The 21,357-nt window shown below is 42.6% G+C and overlaps 1 protein-coding gene across 1 annotated transcript in view; it reads left to right on the plus strand.

Moving 5' to 3' along the window:
* The window catches only part of DLGAP4 (DLG associated protein 4), a 543,333-nt gene that overhangs the window by 279,167 nt on the left and 242,809 nt on the right, over positions 1–21,357 (plus strand). Inside the window, exon 4 of the mRNA XM_078652094.1 lies at positions 1,086–1,200. Coding sequence (XP_078508220.1) covers positions 1,086–1,200 — 115 coding nt within the window. The remainder of the gene's footprint in view (positions 1–1,085; positions 1,201–21,357) is intronic.

Below are 21,357 nucleotides of genomic sequence, written 5' to 3' on the forward strand. Positions count from 1 at the left end.
GAGACTCAACCTTGCGTTCAATTTAAATAAATGAATGAGGAATTAAAACTGGGGAATGAAAAATAAGACAACATATTCAATGTAAAAAAATGCCCTGAATAAAAAATAACAAAAAATACTGCATCAGTGAGAGCTCACACACCCAGATATCTGAATCCTCCACAATTGACTGAAGTCGGCGTAGTTTTCAGAGAGTAACAAAAATCACGCTCGCTGTCCGTGCAATGAACGGGAGAAGGAGAGGCAAAAAATAAGTGTGCTTGGCCCATGGCCAGGTAGCGCTAGACTAACCTGCTTTTTTACGGTGTTTTAGAGCAACTGTTCATGTCTGGCTCTAGACTTCATGTGATACAAACTGACAGGAAAGTGCATTATTTTATTTTGGCACAAACCTAGGACGCCACTGGCATTCCAACGGAGAAGGGTGAAATAAACGACCACGAGTTCAGAGTCAATAGTCATTAGTTGAGCACTGCTGCCACCTCGTGGCCATTGCTATTGCTCACATGATGTTGTTTTAATGGAAATGATTGGTAATATGGGCGTGTATAGTGAGACACAAAAAGCTATAGAGAAAGAGAGTGGTGCACCGAAGTATTGGCACGGCTGCACAAATATAATATTATTTAGCTGGTTTACTTTTTTTTAATTCTTTTTTGTGTAATTAAAAAAAACTCACCCACTTTACGTAAAGCTGGATATATTGCTCGGGTCTCAACTATATTAACAGTATTTTTTCACTCCATCCGCTGTTCTGTCCTCTGGTCAATCGCAGTGCTCAACAATTAGCATAGTGGCTACAAGTTTTGAATGTTTTGAATTTCACAGAATATGATTACCAGATGAATCCATGTCACCAAGGATGCAATGCTCCAGGTCAATTGCCTTTCTATTATAAATCTGTTTTTTCAAGTGTTCAAGTTCTATCAGACCAACTGAAGTGAATCAGAACTTCAGCTCCCAGTACTCTTTGGGTTGTTAAAGTAAACACCAGGTATGGATCACAGCATCACTGGTGAAGTGGAGCCATTAGGCTTCCTGTGTCTGATTGTTCTCATCTTTCATGATTCCTCTCTGCCTTTCAGGAGCCTGGACCACATGGACTCTGTGGAAATCATGATACCCCCCAAGTTCCAGAGCTGGGAGGAAGAGTACAGCCCGATCCCCGAAAGCAGCAATGAATCAAGCTGTATCAATCAGGTAAGAAACCGCCATGCCACCCTAACACCGCTCATCCAGGGTGCTTGAGCCCCCAAGCTGCGGGCAAAGGGTAATAAAGGAAGTCTGGTGATGAGAGAGGTGGGTGCCAGACAGTGCTTAGGGGTTGATTAGGATAGCGGTTTTTCCGCATCCTCCGGGCCGGCGGAAGCCACCGCCGGCCCGGAGGATACAGAAAAACCGCAGCGGACCCACCAAAGACCCACCGCCACATTAGGATGGCTGGTGGGTCCTGGTTTCCGTCCGCAGCTTTTCCACCGCGGTTGGCTTACAACCGCGGCGGAAAAGCACTAATATGGTGACGGTGTCTCTCAGACACCGTCAGCCATATTAGGATGCCCAAAAAGAAATGCTTTTCCACGGCGGGTTTTCCGCCGCGGAAAAGCATACGGAGCTTCACTGCGGGGGCCCGTTGCCGCCCCCCTGGGTGAAGTGGGGGTGGGGGGTGCACATGGGGGGTACCTATGGTACCCCCCTGCATTTGTATGCAGTAATCGGCAGGCACCGCGCGGTGCCTGCCGCTTGCTGCATACAAATGCAATGTATGCATTTTTAACATTGCGGGGGGTGCAGCTTGAAGCTGCACCCGCCGCAATGTTAAAGATTGAGGATGTGAACGCCACCCTGGCGGTCACATCCTAATCTGCACGGAGGGACCGCCGCAGCCCCTGCGGACGGTCCCTCCTACTCTATGGTGGCGGACGGACTCAGATCCGTCCGCCCTCATAATCGGCCCCTTAATTTGTAAAAAAACAATAGGTGCTGGGGCCCTCGTCAGGAGGCCAAAGCAGTTTGCACCATACATCGCCACTGTACATACACAACGATTAAACATTACACTGAAGTGTGCCAATTCAGACTCATCGAGGCCGCCAAAGCTTTAAGAATGGGTGCCAGGTATTAGTTGTTTTAAATGTATTTAGAATTAACAAACAACAGTTTTTCTGCTTATCTTTACATTGCACAAACAGCGCCACCATGCAGCAGCTGTCATAGGTGCCAGTGCCAGCAACTAAGTGCTGGCGCCGAGCAACAGAAAGCACAGGCACAAATTAAGCACTGATGTTCATCGTGTTCCTGTTGGCACAAACTTGGTGTAGGAGGGGAACTGAGGTGGAGAGAGTGGATTCACAAACATTATCAGCCTGTTTAGCACCATGGAGAACCCCCGAGGGTTCCTTCATCACAGCTTCTGAGGCTATAAAAGGGATGCATACTAATATTTACAAGGCATTATCTGTGAATTGTAAATGTACCTGCTATTCATTGAGGCGCACTCCGTGTAATAAAGCCCTGTGCTGTGCTTAATTTGCAATAAAAAGTGAAAAAATTGGAATTTATTTAGGAACCTGCCACTAGCGCTGCTGATTAACAGGTTTTAAGAGTACTAAGTCTGTCTAGTTTTTAATCTACCTCATTCCTCTTTCTTCCTCCACCCCACGCTTCCTTTCACTTTATCTCATTATTACAGTTTTTTCATATCTCTTCCCCACTATCCTACCTTTCTTTTCCTCCTCCTTTTCCTTTTTCCCTTTTCTGCATTAGTCCCTATTGCTTTAAGTCAAAGTCTGAGGAATAAAAATGCATTCTTGCCCCTAAAAACTTGGCATTGGTGCCCATGAACTGCAACCGCTGGCACAACTTAAACTCTGAGAGCCCACACCCGATCCCTGATGTTGTCCTTACCCACATCTCTCCCTGCCTTGTCTCTCTACAGACTACTTCACTCACAGTAGTACGTATGTATTGATATTTATGTATCATATGTAATTAAATGGCGTAAACCTAGCTAAGAAGCAACAGAGGTCTGTAAAGTACGTGAGGGGTTGGAGGACAATATACAATATCATATACATCAAAAGGGGATTACACAAATACATTTTACATACATTATGGGGAAGATTTACAAGCCCCTCATGACACTTTTGTGACGCACTGGCGGTGTAAACAATTCGGCAAATTTACAATGTGACGCATCTAGGCAGATGCGTCATGTTGTAAAGCCCTGCGTCACATTATACCTGCGTCAGGTATAATGTATGCCGGGTAGGCGTCCCCACGCAGATAAGCCTCGTAGAAGTGACGCAGTGAAATCTACAAGATTTCACTGCACCACTTCTAGGATGCCACTGCGTCAAAACCTTATGCCTGCTTGAAGCAGGCGTAAGGAGTGACGCAGTATAATGAGTATTGGCCTCACCATGCATTGCTGGAGTTGTCGTGCTTGCTACACAACTCCAGCAATGCATGAGTTTTGGGCCAACAGATGTGTCAAAATTTCGGACTTATCTGTCAATCCTTGTGCCATGCTGCGCCTTATTGTAAATACGGCGCATCCATGGTGGCGCAAGGGCATCGCAGGCTGGCACAGGGAAACTGATGCATCTCTACAGAGATCTGCCCCTATTTGTCTAGGCACATAGAGATTAAGTGCTTTGCCCAATTTCACACAATGTTGAGTCAAGCGCTGATGCCAGTATTCATACCTGGGCCCCAATTCCAAAGGTGGCATCTCTTCCTCCAGATATAAGAACGGCCACTTTTACCCACAACATTCCCTTGCACCTTTATTTCTTGTTCATTAACTCTGTTTCTTTCAGTCATGGACCAACTGGTCCCAAATAGGCAACATGTGTAAGATTAGTGCGTCTTTGCAACATACAGGACACGAAAATTAGGAAATCCCTTTACTTGTGCTTGCTTCATATCTGTGAAGTGTGCACACATGCAAAAGGGTCTTGTATTGACATTGAAAGTCATGTGAATGTCCCTATTTAGAGGGTAGTGGTCACTCCAGGTTAGATCTCCTTAGCTCCAATAGGATATTGCGTATTGCACCCTTTACGGAGAAAAGGAGACCTGAGAGGTATGTCACATCTTCTCTATGAAAACTAGCCTCAACCAGACTTAGGGGCTTATTTACAAGCCCCTTGCGCTGCTGATATGTCACTTTTCACATATTAAAATTGATGCATCTGCGGCGCAAGGGGCTTGTGAATAAGCCCCTTTGAGTGTTATAAGTCAGACAACCCTGCTAGAAAAACTCTTACCTGCAGGGGTTATATATGTATGTATGAACTCTAACCCCAGCACCTGGGAAGAGTAAACAGAAGCAGCTTTTGCTTTTTCACAATAAGTGGTTATTTATTATGTTCAACAACCTTATGTATCACGAAGATACTCAATCTCAGCAGTTATATACATAAAAAGATGAATATTAGAAAAATCCAAATAGCACACATATGCATTTCCTACAAGTGATTAGTCTTTTCCCTGTCTAACAGCTATGTATATATGTTATCAGTTGAATAGTAATGATAATGGCTGAATTGATAATTGCTTCCCTAATTATGATATGCCGAGCTAAGAAAGTATCCTTCCATACTTCAGAAAGCTATTGGGGCTGGTTGTTGAATAATGTGCTCCAGCATATTCTCTCAAGGAACTAGTCTGCTTCTCCCGAATTCACACTTCTCTTGATACCTTTTTTCTCAATGATTCTATATAGAGAGAGGAGGGGGATCAGCTCTGTGGCCTGTTATGTTTGCACAAATAAAGCGTCTGTCAGAGACGTGTGTGATAGGCTGACAGCTATTGCAGTTCTGTTTCCACATTGCTTCCAAACTTGTTCCATGTGAGGCTGCATGACCTTGCAGTGTTGTTCACTACACTTCTCTGGACAGCAGAATAAAAGATTCCCCTCTGCTGTGTCTGTTGTTTTTGTTAGTGTGACTCATACCAATCTGCTGCTAAAACAATATGTCAATCTCGCCCACTATGAGCTTGCGACTCCATTCAGAATATTGGTTCCTAGGTGTTAACTCTATAGAGTTAGTGCTCCTCATGCTGACATACAATTTGGTCTGGTTTGTATGTAACATGCATGTATTATCAGTAAAGATCTGCCACACACGAACAAACTGACAACAAACTAACCTCCATGAGATGTTCACTACATTGAATGTGGCTCACATATAGAGCATCCTCTAGTAGCTCCTCTGAGAAGGTGCACTGCCGGTCCGAAAGTACTCTCAAGAGCGGGGATGGTACTGGTGTGTAGTCACAGGCTGCAATCCTTTGTGGAGGGCCTAGTTACACTTGCACAGTGGCTCAGTATCTGTGCACAATTACCATTTGCCTTGGGAGGCCTCTGGTCCCACGCAGTATGTTCCTGCCCCTTACAAGGCTTGCTCATGGACTCACACACATGGCACAAGGGGGGATGAATGCTTTGATTAGACAAGAAGGGGTTGCACCAGGGATAACAGCTTTCACTGCACAATTCTGCTCCCAATGTCTTGCCTGTATGCAACGTGCTAAAGGTCGGTCCCCTGCTACCCACGATCTCTTGCCTGAGCCACATGGTCCCTTTACCAACATTCAAATAGATTTCACCTATTTGCCCCCAGTGAATGGATTCAAATGTTTGCTGGTATGTGTTGACCAATTTTCAAAATGGGTGGAGGCACTTCCCACAAGGAAGAATGATGCAGCAACTGTTGTGCAATGCTTGACGAAATATATCAGGGGGGTTCCCCAGGGCATAAACAGTGACAAAGGAGGTGAATTTGTGGCTGCAGTTGTGCACAGGATGTGTGACTGTTTGGGAATTGAGTGGAAACTACATGCTAGATCCCATTATCATTCATCACCTGCTCAGTATGCACTTGAGGTATTATACTGGGCTCAATAAGGAATTGAACACTTCTCATTCTCATCCCTGGCACCGTGACATGCTAACACCAGGCTGCAGGAGCGTTTTTGCCACCTCCGACCCAGCTGTATCTACACGTGTGGCGACTACAAATTAGGGGCTGTCCTCAACGTCTCCGTTATGCAGCTTGCCTGACAGGAAGTGCATGTAGGAGGACAGCACACATATAAAAGTCACAGATGACGGTAATGAGGCCCGGTTAAAATCAATCACTGATACCTGAGGTGGGTATATATGCAGTAGCGCTTGCCAATAGCAAGCATGACTCCTACCTAACGGAGCCTCTAACCCAGATCACCACATGAACACCACTTTTGACCCTTTGCTTCAACCCTGCACATGGCACCCTGCTCTCCCTTTGGCACACACAGAGCAGAGTCTAAAATAGGTGCAACGACCTGATGCCCATCCTCGCCACCTCCTGCACCAAAGCCGAACACCGACACACTTAGTGATTTGTGGGCCACACATGGACTGTGCAGAGCTCCACGTCTGATTGAGGCAGCTGGCGCTTACCCTGAAAGACCAGACAGAACCTTCAGATGGTGGCCTGTCACGTCGTTTCTCAGACCGATCAACGCCCGTACTCAGCATCTGCGTATCTACACCACTCCGGTGTGCAGAGTTAGTGTGGAGCCACCCTGTATCAAGCAATTTGCCAGAAGTTCAACATTTAGGTAAACCTGAGGGCTGCTTTGTGGTCTAACATCCTGGCTCTCACACTCCTGTATGATACCACCATTGTGGAACAAATCAAACACTACCTACCTACTGCAAAGTAGACACAAACATCTGCGAATTCCAGATCGCACATAGCTTGCTGCCTAACCAGACTTGAGGTCTTTGCTACTTTGCAGATTCAAGGATCCCTCATAATCTCTTTCATTCATCTGGCTTGCCATCAGTCACTAGTGAGATAGTGCAAAATATACTTATTGCAGTACTTACTTACTTTATTATACAGTTAATTAAAACCATAACATACAAACGTCATATTAATACTTGATAAAATATAAGGATTAAAATATAAGGATTAATAAAAGATTGTATACACATTTGTAAATCTGGAAATACAAATAAATAGCAAATCCAAAGAGCAACATTTCAAGTTAATGGCAATATATCACAATTGGCCGTTTGGTCCAATAGAGAAGTGTGTAGTATAAAAGACAATAGCAAAAGTGTCACAATACTTCTTACTAAAGGTTTAACTTTCAGCGACATTCATTTATGCAATAAGAATAGTGCTTGTCAGTTTCTTAATGCTGGGCATTATGCAATGCAGTTAAGATAATGTTAACACGCTTCCAAGCTCTTGCTAGAACTTGGGCCGAATTATTAACGAAGCACAAATCAGATGCTTCCCTGCAATGTCTCAGTAACTTTTCCCGAAAAACTGGGACCAGTAGGCGTCGGCGATCATTGGCAAGATGAGGTCAATAACATAACAGATGTAACCAGGACTCATGTGGATAATTGCAGAGCCTACATGTTAGCTGACCATTCCTCCGAGCCCACAGCGGGTTAAAGTCATGAATTGAAAGGGCTAACAGCCTCATATAAATGATTTTATTGTGAGTCTGTGATTGAAGAGATAGTTAAAAGATGGTTGAGATTTCCCCTTAATATACGAGTTATTCAAAACTGCAAGGAGTGTTTTTTTGGGGAGCTGAGTAACATCTCTCTCGAATGACACTAGAGTAATTTGGCTTTTTAGCGTTTTTTCCCACATTGACAGGGAAACGATTGGATTAGAAAAGTTGATGATTTCAATCTTCAATGTGGAGGTGGCCAAATGCAGCTGTCTGTACCAAGGAGAGAGTTCGTCCGTAAACACTAATTGCAATTGTTCTTTCATGGATTGAGCTGGTGCACGTAGAGTGTAGATGTAGAATTTAATTAAGTCTCCCAGACAATGAAAATCTGCACTTGCCAGGCCCAGCCCAAATCTCAGCCTCGCCCTCCTTGCATGCTGAGGAGCCGAACATATTTTCTTATAGGCCATTATTTGATAATTCACTAAGAATGAATCCATTTTGCCAGGGAAAGCCAAGTGACCATAAGACACTGCCAGGAGCAGTTTGGCGCGTAGGACCCTTAAGATTGACTCGACTGTGGGGCTGTGCAAATGCCGATTCAAGCGCCTCAGACTATGTATAACCCCTGCTCCTTGGGCCAAAGATGTTTGAGATGGGATATTTGATTTGCCTTTTCGTTAAACCAAACTCCTAGATAATTATAGCTAGTGCAAGATGCTATATGCAGATCACCTGCTCGCCAAGACAGATTTTTCTTTTTTTTATGTTTCCCAAAAATCATGACTTTGGTTTTTGATTCATTCATCAGAAGATTGTTTTTTATATCATATGTGTTAAGGGCAGTGAGCGCTCTTTGTAGACCTGTTTTTGTATGGTCCATGATAATAATGTCATCGGCATATTGCATAATCTGTAGTCGTATGCCACCCAATTTTGGGGCGACCAAAGTTGCACCTGCCAATTCTTTAGGCAAATCGGCAGTTTAAAGATTAAATAGTAGTGGGGCTAATACACAGCCTTGCTGTAGACCATTTTTTTGTTGCAATTTTTGCAGATACAGTTGTGGCACTTGTTTTAATCCTCACCCAGGTTTTCTTATGCAGAGATATCAGTGCAGATTTAAGTGCAGATGGTATCCCCCAGGAATTTAGTTTGTTCCATAGCGTCCCTCGGTTGACTCTATCGAACGCTGCACTGAAGTCCACAAAACAGCAGAATGAAGGTAGATGATTGACCAAAGTGGCTCTCCACGACAGGTAGGACAGCGCTATTATATTATCCATCGTGGAGCAGTCTGATCTGAATGAGTACGGGGAAGGATGCTGTTTTCTGTAACCCAGTTTTCAAGTTCTGCCAGCAGGACACGAGCACAGGCCTTAGCTTCAATATCCAATAAAGCTATTAGCTTATAATTGGCCGGATTTGAGCGGTTATCCTTTTTATGAAGTGGATGTAATATTGAGCCCTGCCAGGTGGATGGAATTGTGGCTGTAAGAAAAGCTTGTTTAAAGAGAGGCGTAAGGAGCTCTGCGCAGAACAAGCGATTTGATTTGAAAACTGTGGCTGTTATTCCCTTTGGCCCTGGCGTGCCATCATTCCTCATGCGGCTAATGATCCTAATTACTTCAGCTTCAGAGATGCCTGGACCCTGGATCTTTTCATAATTTGGTGCTTGAGGTGAGGAGAGGGCTGACAACTCCCCTGTCCCACTATTGTAGAGCTGATTGATGTTATTCACCCCAACAACTTGGGTACCCCGTTCTCCTTAGACTGGCCACTATTACTGACTTGGTTGATATATATCCAAAATAAAGCTTGATTTTTTTCCTTCAGAAGAGATAAGATTTTAATCCAGGCTTCCTCTATTCCTTTAGTGCGTTGCTCCCATGCGCGTTTCTTATGGGCAGCTCAAAGTGATCCATTTATGGCACCCTGCAATGCGTTTTCCCCTTTATGTCTTGCATTTGGGGGATTTTGGCGCTTCCATTTGCTTTCTGGCATTTCCTTATTTGGGTGCTGGTTTAGATTGTTTGGCACCTGTTTTTGTTGAGCGTCCAATGTTCCCCCCAGCGCCCGCTGCAGGTCTATCAGGAGAATGGGCCAGTAGTCTAAGGGGGCTTGTGGACCAAAAGCAGTTTTTAATTGCTCATTTTTAATTGTCCATGCAGACAGTTTTGTACCGAGATTGGTGGTCCATTTCATCCTGCGCTGGACTTTATCAAATTCTTCGCCCGTTGATCCGCCTACAGATGTATATTCACAAGATGCAACAGTAGAAAGACTGAAAGATGCTCTGAGTGGCCTGTGGTCACTCTCTACTCGACTGTCGATGTCAAAGTCATTCAGATGCAAAGCTACCAATGAATAGATAATCGATTGTAGAGATATGCCTATATGCTGGAAGTGGGCCCATGTTTGATCCTTTGCTTTCTTGGGGTTATGAGCGGATGATATAGAACAGGCATCAAATAAGACTTGTTGCACCGCAACCTCTTTAGGGTGCTTATTTTCATTTCCTGTTTTGTAGAGAAATCTGTTATTAAAGTCCCCTACTATAAGTGGATTATGATAAGAATAATTGATGAGAAAATCTCCAACGATGGCTGCCTGATCAACAAGTGCTTGGTTTCTCTGGTGCAGAGCTGGATTGACATAGCAGTTGAATAATAGCAGTCTAAGCGGTTTATAATGATTTTTTATTCCATTGATAAGTAATACTTGGATTCCAGGTGAGGGAGGTGCAAGTGTGATCATTTCCAACCTTCGGGAATGCTTGATGTAAACAGAGAGGCCACCCATTGGCCGCCCAAAAATATGACTTCTTGAAGCCGGGACATGGATTTCAAAGTACCCGGAAAGAGCTGTAGTAGATGTTGCCAATGTCTACTGGAGACAGATTATATCACTGCTTTGAAGGTAATCTAGGGGTGAGTCATTGTAATCAGTTTCTGAAGACCAGCCACATTCCAAGAAATGATTGTTAAGTCATTATTTTGCTCATTCAATGTATGATCTGTGTTGCCGTTAAAGGCATTAAAGGTGCCGTTGGGCCGATTGACAGCCACATTCGGACTGATGTCCAAATCGGTTATTAGTGTCCTGTTTGCTAGTAGAGACTATTCTCTGATTAGTAGAGCAGGTAATCCTCAGAGGTTCATGTTGGGAGAGAATGCTGGTAAAATTGTTACTTATTGCAGTATAAGCAAATAAGGCAACATAAAATAGCTTGAGCTAAACTTGTAAAAGACGTGAGTGTGGTTCATGTTGACAGCTGTTAACCAAGGAGTTGTCAAAGAGGGCCATACGTCAGGCTTGAATAGATTTGTAAAGGAGGGGAGACCACTGCGTAGGACAGGGCAAGTAGTTTGGTCAGAGACAGATATAGATAGCACAATGGGTCTTAGATAGTGTGAGGCAAAATTAAAATGTATTCCCTTATCTGTGTGATACATACACATGGATATATATTTTTTTCTAAAAGGGGCTTTACAGTCCATAGGTTGTGCCGGCTTCTGGTGTACCTCTCTCCAGGTGTAATAGGGTGAGGAAATGTGGTTCTCCTGCATTTTTGAGGTGGGTATGTGGGAAGGTTTGGGTTCTGAAATTGCTTTGTGGTTACCTATATACTGTTATTTTTGTGTTTTCTTTCTTCTGCCTTCCCACCTTCCACCTATTTCCTTCCTCCCTTCCGTCCCTCACAAGGATGATTTAAGCAGGTTCATGGCAGGACCCCCTTCAATGGCGCAGTTTTCACTAACTAGTACAACTGTCCCACATCACCACGATCTTTTGAGGAATTACGCATTCTTCCCAATAGCCTACATTCCATTAGCACTGATACCTTCACGCACACACACGGGAATTAAAGCTCCATACACACACTTCCTGGCCCATTTGCTTACTCTACCATCTACTGTACCACTTACTCAATTATCTGATCAACAGAATGTCTGTATCACTTAAAATGCTCTCATTAAACACTTAGGATGCACAGAAACATTCAAAACGATGATAGCCCTCTGGTTAAATTTCTTATGAGCATGCTCCCATTTTCCCTTTCTTCCTCCTTCTTTAAAGAGGTGGACAAACAAATCTCTGAGGTATAGATGCATCAACAATGCCATTAGCGATTCCTTATTAGCGAAAAATAAGGATTCGCTAATAAGGAATAGCAAAAGGCTATGTATGTAGAAATCGCAAAAAAAATAGCGGTTTCTAAACATTCCTTAATTGCGACTTGCAAATTGCGGCTCGCAATTAAGGAATACCTCCCCATTCATTCCTATGAGCCTAGAGGCCCATAGGAATGAATGGGAAGACATTCTCAATTTGCGATTATGCAATTTCAAGGGTACGAGGGTGTCAAAAGGACACCCTGTTGCAACCCTGAAATCTGCATATGAGAACATCTTGCACACACACATGCCCCAAGGGCATGTGTGTGTAAAATGGAACTTTGAAAAATGCAATTCAGTGCATTTTTCAAAGTTTTTGCATATTAATATGAAGTTCAACTTCATGGTAATTTGGTCCCCCTATTAGCGAAATCACTATTTTTTTTTACTTTGATGCATTGCATTTAAGGAATCTCAATTTGAGATTCCTTAAATGCAATCGCAATTTAAGTAATCGCAATTTTGCAATTTCTTAAATTGCGACTTTTGCATTTGGATGATGCATCCCAAATGCAAAAATACTGGTCGCAAAGGGGCAGATTCTGAGAATCGGCCCCTTTGCGACTGTTTTTTCCTTTGATGCATCTATACCTGAGTTCCTTTGGAAAGACAAAAGGACCAGAATCTTTGGTAGCACACTGAAATTAAAAAAGAAAGAGGAGGCCTTAATCTTCCGGATTTCCCAAGAAACCAACTAGCCTTTCTAGCATCCCGGGCTCCTGGTGGTTCAAGGAACTAGACAATCATTTTCCACCATGGCCGTGGATTGAAACACGGCTGATCCACCTGTTTTCCCATTTCTCATCTCTCTCTATGCAGTGTGCCAAAAAACGGCCCCAAACTACTCTAAACCCATACTCTTAGACATGATTGCTGCCTTAACACAAGTAGTGAAACGAATAAAGTAACATCTGTCTGACTCAGTAGTGGACTTCTTGTGGTACAATCACATGATTACATTAGATGGAAAAATGTTGTTCTGGAAACTGTGTGCCCATAAAGGTATAAATTCAATAGGTGATATGGGCACTGTTCTAAATCTCATAACCTTCTCTGCATTGCAGGCACAATATGGCGTTCCATATATAGAATCTCTATTTTTTTAAATAAAGAGAGCCATCTGGAAATTGCCATGCCCTCACACTCCGATCTCCCTAATCTACTGGGCGATTTAAGGAAACGCGCTAATATCACATCTGTAGAAATTATTAGAGCTACCCAGGTACTACTTACTGAAAGGTGTAATAAATGGTGCCCCCTTATCCCCTCAGTCCCACTTTATGGACTCAACATGAAGTAGAATTTGGGAGTTCCCCTTTAGAGCAAAGTTCAACCCAGCGATGGCTCAGTCTAGATTCTAGTCATACACAAGTCATACTGGACACCATCCAAACTTTACAAACTTGGTCTCATTGCAATGCACAATTGCTGGTGGTGAGGAGAAGGGACAGGATCCCTGGAACACATTTCTAACCTGCATAATGACCCAATCTTTTGACCTAGAGTACAGCATATGATTACAGATATCTTTAAGATACCACTCACGAATGATCTATTAACGGAAACCCTGGGGATTGCAGCCAGTCTATTCCCGGTACCTCTTCCCTGAAAGGGCCTGCTACTGCTGGATCTGATGTTCTCCCTGGGGGCAAAATCAATACTATCAAAGTGGAAATCGACATCTGATGTCCCCTTTAGCTAATGGTGGAATATGCTATGCGCTACTAGAAGTGCTGACAATATTATGTACAAAACACTGCATAACACATCCAACTATGGGACTCTTTTAACAAGTATATACAGAAATCTAAACCACCATAAAAGGTCCGACACCATATAGATATAATAATATACCCAGAAACCACTAGTGGGTTTCGACTACCCCAAACCAGTGCTTTGCCATCAGTCCTGCTGACTCGATCAAACAAAACTCGATGTCTCCTTTCCCCCTTTTTTATGTCTCGACTCTAGACGGCGCGCATGCGTGATCTCAAACTGAGACATTCGGTATCTACTACTGTGGGCTTCGGCCTGCCCATAGGCTTCTCATTGACTGGCACTATCGTCTCTCCAGTTGTCATTCTTTGCATTTGTTAAGGGATGCAAATGTCATGCCTCTTCCAGCATGTTGCTCACCCATGAGCACTGCCTAACTTTTTTTAACAAAAAGCAGCCGGCATTTGCATCTATGTTTCAGGACTACTTAAAAAAAAATTATTGTGGTTGACTGTCCCAGCCACTCGTTAGGACCTCTAGTTTTTTTATTTTTTATTAAATCCTGTGCCATTCTGCTGCTACCTGCCTCCTGTTACCCTATGGCTACGCTTGTGTTTTCACTTGCTTTCTTGTCTGCAGGCACACTAATACACCCAGGCAGGCTCATTAATTCCAAATACAGCTTATTTTCAGAACCATTTGTGTGCACTTCTAAATATATTTAATCGGAGCGGAAAACATTCAAATTTCAGGTCATTTGCTGTAACCAATTCATTCGGCAGTCTTTCCTTCCAAATTACCCAACTTCCAAATGGCAGCTCTTCTGAAGAGGGCTCTGTTTCCACCTGGAGGAGGATGAAAAATAAATCACATACAACGATAGACAATGCTACCCGAGTGACGCCGCATCAAGTGAAGAACGCAGGGCACTCTGCTATAAATTCCGGCAATAGGATTAATTCACCGAGCAGGCTGAAGGAGGAAAGATGTGCTCATATTTACAGATTGCAGCCACAACAGATATGAAATTTAATATGCAATCACTGGCTTCCTCTCAGCCGAACATTCATTAGAAGAACAATGTGACATTTCTCACATCTTACTTGGTATAGTAACGTATTTACTAGTTTTCTGTGTTTGGCAGGGAGCAGGGTGTGATGAGCTGAGGTACCACCTTATGCTCTCTCATCCATTTACTGGACACGGCCGGACATGCTTGGTTACCAGTATTTTGTCTTCTGTAATGCTGTTTTTTGTATAGCACATCTTTGACTGTTGCTTTACCATTTGGTACTGTTAAATGCAGTCACGTGAGGATTGTGCATGTTTTCTATAGTGTAGGATCCGAAGACGTTCTGCAAGCTCCACCCTCCCAACCAACTAGCCAGGTGGCATTGGGTGATATACTAGTTGCTGTGATCAAAAATGGCATCCTCAGTGGATGAAGTTTTCGGCTTTTTTCTGGATTGTTTAGTGGCCGATACTAGTACCTAAAAATCTTATAGCGTCTTGTGATCACCTCACCTATATGCGCGTTACTTCCAGTGGACGAAGTGGGCAGGATAGGAGGGGCACAAGGTGCCCATACTTTTTAAATTTAAATAAAACAGTTTCCATACTTTCTGTAAAAAGATAACCATCCCGGGACGGTTAATTCTGAGTGTGAAATGCTTCAGCTTCAGTGTAATGCAGGCAGTCTCCTGGGCTGTGAAACCGACAGAAGGGCAGACAACTAAACAAGCCTTCTTTCCAGGGGCCTGCTTACCCGAAAGAAATGTAAATTTGCACACCTGGTCGATCTGCAAATGTAAAGGGAGTTTGGACTCCGGTAATGGCTTAAATTTATGGAATCACTTGACACTGCCTGATGACACAGAAATTATTATTTTTGAGTGGTTTTGGAAAGGAGTTACCAGCTGAGCTGGAAAGTGTGTGCTTTTTAAAGGGTTGTAACCTGTATTACACCCCAAACTATTCTCCACTTCTCCAACCAGGATTCATTTCTGTGGTTCCCTAGTTACAGACACAGACCTCTAATAGAGGTTTCATAAACTAAGATAGTGCATTTTCCACTGAGTAACTTAACTTGCACTTATTTTACATTTAAGCTGCTTGTTATTTCATATGTAAATATATGAAAGTGAAAGACCAAAAAAAGTTACAGAACATTTTATTTTTTTTAGCCACGCCTTGACCCTGCCCCTGCACTTACTTGCCCCACCCCCATTGGGCACAGCATCACAATTCCCTTACATTTTTAATGCACTTCGACCACTGGTTATTCCTCCCTACGCTACTGTTTGTGCCTTGACAACAAACAAATCAGTCTGAAAGAATAGACCTTCCTTCGCTGAATTTAACCCGTCCTCTTTCGGATTGGAGGTGATGAGTTGGGTGCTCTTGCTGCGCCTCTTTACTGACTGCAGATTACCTAAGAATCTTGTAAAGTCCAGACTGCTGACAAAATACAGTAGCTAGCCCTTTATTCAATGGGTAAAAGAATGTACACAATGGATAAGGTTTCAAGGATGATGGCTACAGAAGACGCTTGCAGTTTACGTATTTTTATACATATAAGAACTGACTTCATGACTTTTAATAAGATGTTCCCTTTGGAAGCTCACACTATTGTTATTACATACCTTTTCTGGTTCTTTTGAAAGAGCCCTAACTCATGGTTCCATGTCCTTGGCCAGCTCTACTAGAAGCCAAGTTCCAATCCTCCTGCAAGCCTGGTTCTGTCAGCAGACTGAATTAACATCTCACCCTTCAGGGCAATGGTACATCGTCCATGGCACTGAGGAAAACCATAGACTCTCCTGAAGGGGGCAGAGGCTGTATCCTCACACACCAGTCTGTGTGATACAGGAGGGGATCCGTTTTCGCCAGGCCCACCTGTACGAAGCCAGCTTTGAGCCCACGTTTTGAAGCCTGGCAACAGATTCCTCAGTGTATCTTTGCAGCTTGCTTTAGTTGCATTGTAATTGTGGGCTTTAGTTTAAACGAGGTTACTGCGAAATGTGAAAGCAGCAAGACTGGCAATAAAAGGGAGATTTAGGTAATTTGTAGTTTTGTCCTCAGTGGTAATAAGTATAGTGGGCTGCACTTCCCTTTGCACATAAAACAAGTATTGGCAAAGCTAATAGGTCTCAACAATCTTAGAGTTATAGGCATTGGCAATGTTAGTGTATTTGTGTATATCAATAAAAACAGCCCCAGAGCCGTAAACAACATGCGTTTACATTGCCAAAGCCTATAGCTCTCATATTGCCGAGACCTATTGGCTTTGTCAATGCTTGTCCTCTCTATCCCCTCCCGCTCTTTGCTCCCACCCTCTGCGACTCTTTTGTTTTCCCATTTCTTTCTTCTTTTTCATCATCAAATACTTTATTCGGCTCAAATGAGCCATAATAGTCAGAGCAAATAATAGAAGACCACATACAGCATTAAAATTCGTATAATTGAGGAAGACATTTGTTAAAAGCACTAAAGACAGGTACAAAAAGATATCTGTATGATAAACGAGTCATTCAGTAAGATTCCACCTTTAAAGCACTTAATATGTAATTAAAAAAGCATGTATAACGGTTTAATTTCCCAAGTAGTGTAAATAAGCAAAGGCTGGCATTAGATCTAGTCCTCCTCTATTCAGATTTTTGGAGTGGTCCCCAACCCAGCGCCCGGATCGTTTCGTTCCTCATTACCCATGTGGGATATGTATTTTACTCTTCCAAGTAAGTCCCGAGATATTTTCTCCTCACTAGCTCTTGCCATGAGAACGCCCTTTTAATACTAATGGGCTTTTTTAATTTATTTCTTTACTTAGGATGAAATACTTATCGACCCTAACAAATTAATTTAACCCAGCAACACTGATTCATACAGGTTAGTCCGGCCTTTTGTGCATACCTTTATGTAACTCAACGAGTACCCGATTATTCACTAAATCCTAAATATTTACTTGAATTCAGGTTGTTTGCCCCGCCACCCTCCTCCCGTCCTGATGAAGACCCTCCTGCAAGGATTGTAATGCATCCTGCTTCCCTTGGGTCGAAACGTCGACTTTCTCAGCTCCGACACAGCCTCCTCCTACCCCAATTTTGTATAAATACGGATTTAGGGGCATGTGTATTATGAACTTTCAAGCTGATTCAATATCTGTATGCTGTCCAATTGACACTGAACCTATGATAATGTTTGAATAATACGTGCTTTTATTGTCACTAATTCCCCCCTCACACTACCCTCACGACTGCACGTCTCCCTTTCCCCCAGGGGCACTAATACGACTTTGTATTGTATATTTGATTTGGTCAACTTCTTTCCCTATAATGTGAATAAAACATTATAGATGTATTTATCTCTTTTTACTTTGTCCTAAAATCTCCTTATTCATACGTCCTTCTTACTGGGACCCCTTCCTTTCAACGCAGAGCCGTAAACAACATGCGTTTACATTGCCAAAGCCTATAGCTCTCATATTGCCGAGACCTATTGGCTTTGTCAATGCTTGTCCTCTCTATCCCCTCCCGCTCTTTGCTCCCACCCTCTGCGACTCTTTTGTTTTCCCATTTCTTTCTTCTTTTTCATCATCAAATACTTTATTCGGCTCAAATGAGCCATAATAGTCAGAGCAAATAATAGAAGACCACATACAGCATTAAAATTCGTATAATTGAGGAAGACATTTGTTAAAAGCACTAAAGACAGGTACAAAAAGATATCTGTATGATAAACGAGTCATTCAGTAAGATTCCACCTTTAAAGCACTTAATATGTAATTAAAAAAGCATGTATAACGGTTTAATTTCCCAAGTAGTGTAAATAAGCAAAGGCTGGCATTAGATCTAGTTTTTAGTGCCTGTAGTATAGGGCGGTGAAGCAAAACCAAAGGAAATGATGGACGGAGCGTTGACAATACAAGCACTCACCCCCAGTCAACTGATCTGGGTTTAATCCATCACCATTCCTTAGCCCACTCTGCCACCCCAGTTCAGACATGGCCATATGCAAATCAGTCTGACCCTGTGCCTCATGGGAACAGACCAGCGGTGAAAACACAGTCTTTGCGCAGTGTAAAATGTGTAAAAATCCAAAAATTGTACAGTGCTTTCTTCTGATGGGAATTCACAATGACAGGGAGGAAGAGACGAAAACCACATGCCTTCTACTGGGAAAGCTAGCAGAAAGAGTATAGTTTGGAGATAAAACAGTGTCAGAAGAAACTTGTGCCTCTCGTTTACAATGATCTGTAAATAAAGTGTACAGCGTGCAGGAAAAAACAGTGAGGGTGTCTTCTAACCCTCCCACTCTAGTCTCCGCCCTTGTACTTTTTGATTAAAGAGTGCTTTAGTTTGATTTAAGGGAATAGATGACAGACTATCCGGGTTAAGATAAAATGCTGGTGCACCGACACGTTCAAAACTCGTGTTAATGTACTTAAGCCATGGAATATCCAGACAGTTGTCCAGCTTCAGACAATCCTGTAAGATTGACCAACATTGATGGGCTTCTGGGTTTTTCCAGATTCGGTGCCATAACAAAAGTAGTTGTAGCTTGATGTGATCTTGTATATATTCAAGCCCAACCTCTTTATGGCAAAAGGCCATTAGGGTAGGATGTGGAACTGTCATGAGTCTTCTTATAAATGTGTTCTCCACAGTTTGTAGAGATTTGCCACTAATCCTGCCCATAAATCCATGCCAAGTGTGGTGACAGACACAAATTTACGAGTAAAGGTACAAAGCATTTCTCTAGATGATTTGTGCCCCGGTCATTTGTAGAATTTAAAAACTGCATCAACTGCTCTTTCGAATTGCATGGCTCTTAAATTCAGGAGAAATTTCCGTTTAAAATCTACATCAATGGGAAGTCCCAAAATACGTAATATGCAGTTTTCATAATTTCTTCCTCACCAAATAAAAATGTTTCAGTCATGGCTAGTTTGGTGTCGCATTTCATTACAAAAGACTTAGTTCGGTTTGTTTTTAGTGATAAACTACACATAAAACTATTAAAAGCATCTAGTAAAAGACACCGTTAGCAGTTTGTGCAATGAGAATGGCGTCGTCTGCATAAAGCAGCACAGGATTTCTCTCGTTGATCTTTTGCAGGTCCTTCCCAGACGTTATCAGGTGCCCACCCAGAGAATTAATATAAATTAGAAAGAGAAAAGGTGCTAAGACACAGCCCTGTCTAACCCCAGTGATTGATGGAAAGTCCTCAGATAAATCTCCGTTCCTGCTATACCGTACTCTGCCTGTGGTATGTTCATTTAGCCTACTGAGTAGGGATATTATTGCGCTGTCAATGCCTAATTGGAGCATTACGGACCACAACTTTGGGCGATCTACCATATCAAAGGCACATGTTAGGTCCATAAATGCAAGATGAACACGTCCTTTTTTGTTCTTAGTGTACTTTTGAACAATCAGGCAAAGATTTAAAGATTGTTCAACAGTGCCCAGGCCAGGCTTTTATTTCACATGGTGCATCCTTGTATGGAGATTTGTTCTGCCAATTCCACGGGAGAAACTTCCTAACATATCTTTCCTTGTTATCATTGGTATTACGCTCCCCAAGGCGCTTATTTTCTCCTGTTCTATTGATACAGCTGTTCAGTGTGTATGAGATCCTAAGTCATCTGAGTATTACTCCTCAATCGCTCGAGACAACAATTCGTTGAACTAAAAAAAAAATTTAATTAAGAGTTTAAGAATGTGACAAATATATAAGCAGTTTCCAAAGCAATTTAGTCATTTAACACACCTGAGTTATAGACAGAGCTGTGAAGACACTGCGCCATATGGCCCTGTTGTGTTATAATGCAAATGCTTCCTGGCTGGAACTTTCTCAAGGTGTGAGCGGAATAATAGGTCTGGTCCCTCAAGTAATCTCTGTTCGTGGAAAGATTGTTTTATCTCTCCTTCAATCAAGAGGTGCTTTATTGTCTTACCCCACACAGACTGCATAGATGTCTCATAGGCATAAACTGCTTAATTTGTCACAAAGGGGGGCCGGGACTTATTTTTCTTAATCAGACCTTGACCCTGGGCAAGGCAGTGAAAAGCAGAAAAGGGAGAAAGAGGTAGATAGAGAAACAGTGACAAGCGGGGAAGAAAACGAACCTGCAAGAGTGAGGTAAAGAAACAGGAAGTGTAGAGAGGTGGAAGAAAGAGGCTTGAGGTGGAATAAAAACAGGGCAGGCTCGGTATGCAGTACCTCGGAAAATTAAACCACTAGCGGGAGATCCTACGAAAAAATTGGGCACAAGCTCATTTTTTTTCTCCAAATTAAACAATGCACGTGCAATATTTAATTGGAGCAGAAATGCTTTGTAGTAGTTGTGAAGCTGGATGGGGTGGTGTGTTCGTTGCATGACTAGCACCATCCATCCTGCGACTTCCAGAAACTCGCTGCATGCACCTAGCGCGTTTAATTCTCATGCCATTTCACGTCACAACTTTATTTCGCAAGCATTTGTCACACAAATGGATAACCCCTGACCCCTTTTTCGTCATGGGTGACCAAACACTGGACACTCACTGTGGAAATCTGTGAAATTATTAATGTTCTGTGAAAAGAGAGCAAGCGGTGATAGTGCACTGCCACGAAATTTCCGATTTTGACACAGAAGGTTAAGGACGTCAAGCACTTTGCATAAAATTGGACATTCCTCTTCAAGAAATGAGCATACTATGTAGTTGTTGAAATGCATTAAAAAATATGGGAACTGTGATGCTGCATGCATTGGATGCGGGATGAGTCAGTGTGAGGACGTGGCCAAAAGTGTGGATAAAAAAACAAAATATTCTGTAACTTTTTCTGGCCTTTCACCTTCAGGTAACTGCATACAAAATAACCCAGGGCTTAAATGAAAATTAAATGCAAGTTATGGTAATCAGTGGGAAATGCACTATGATATATAATGAAACCTTTATTAGTTAATGCACTGCACCAGAGAGCCACAAAATTGAATCCTAGTTGGTGCAGTGGA

Source organism: Lissotriton helveticus, chromosome 7 (genome assembly GCF_964261635.1).
Source record: "Lissotriton helveticus chromosome 7, aLisHel1.1, whole genome shotgun sequence".
Lineage (NCBI taxonomy): Eukaryota > Metazoa > Chordata > Amphibia > Caudata > Salamandridae > Lissotriton > Lissotriton helveticus.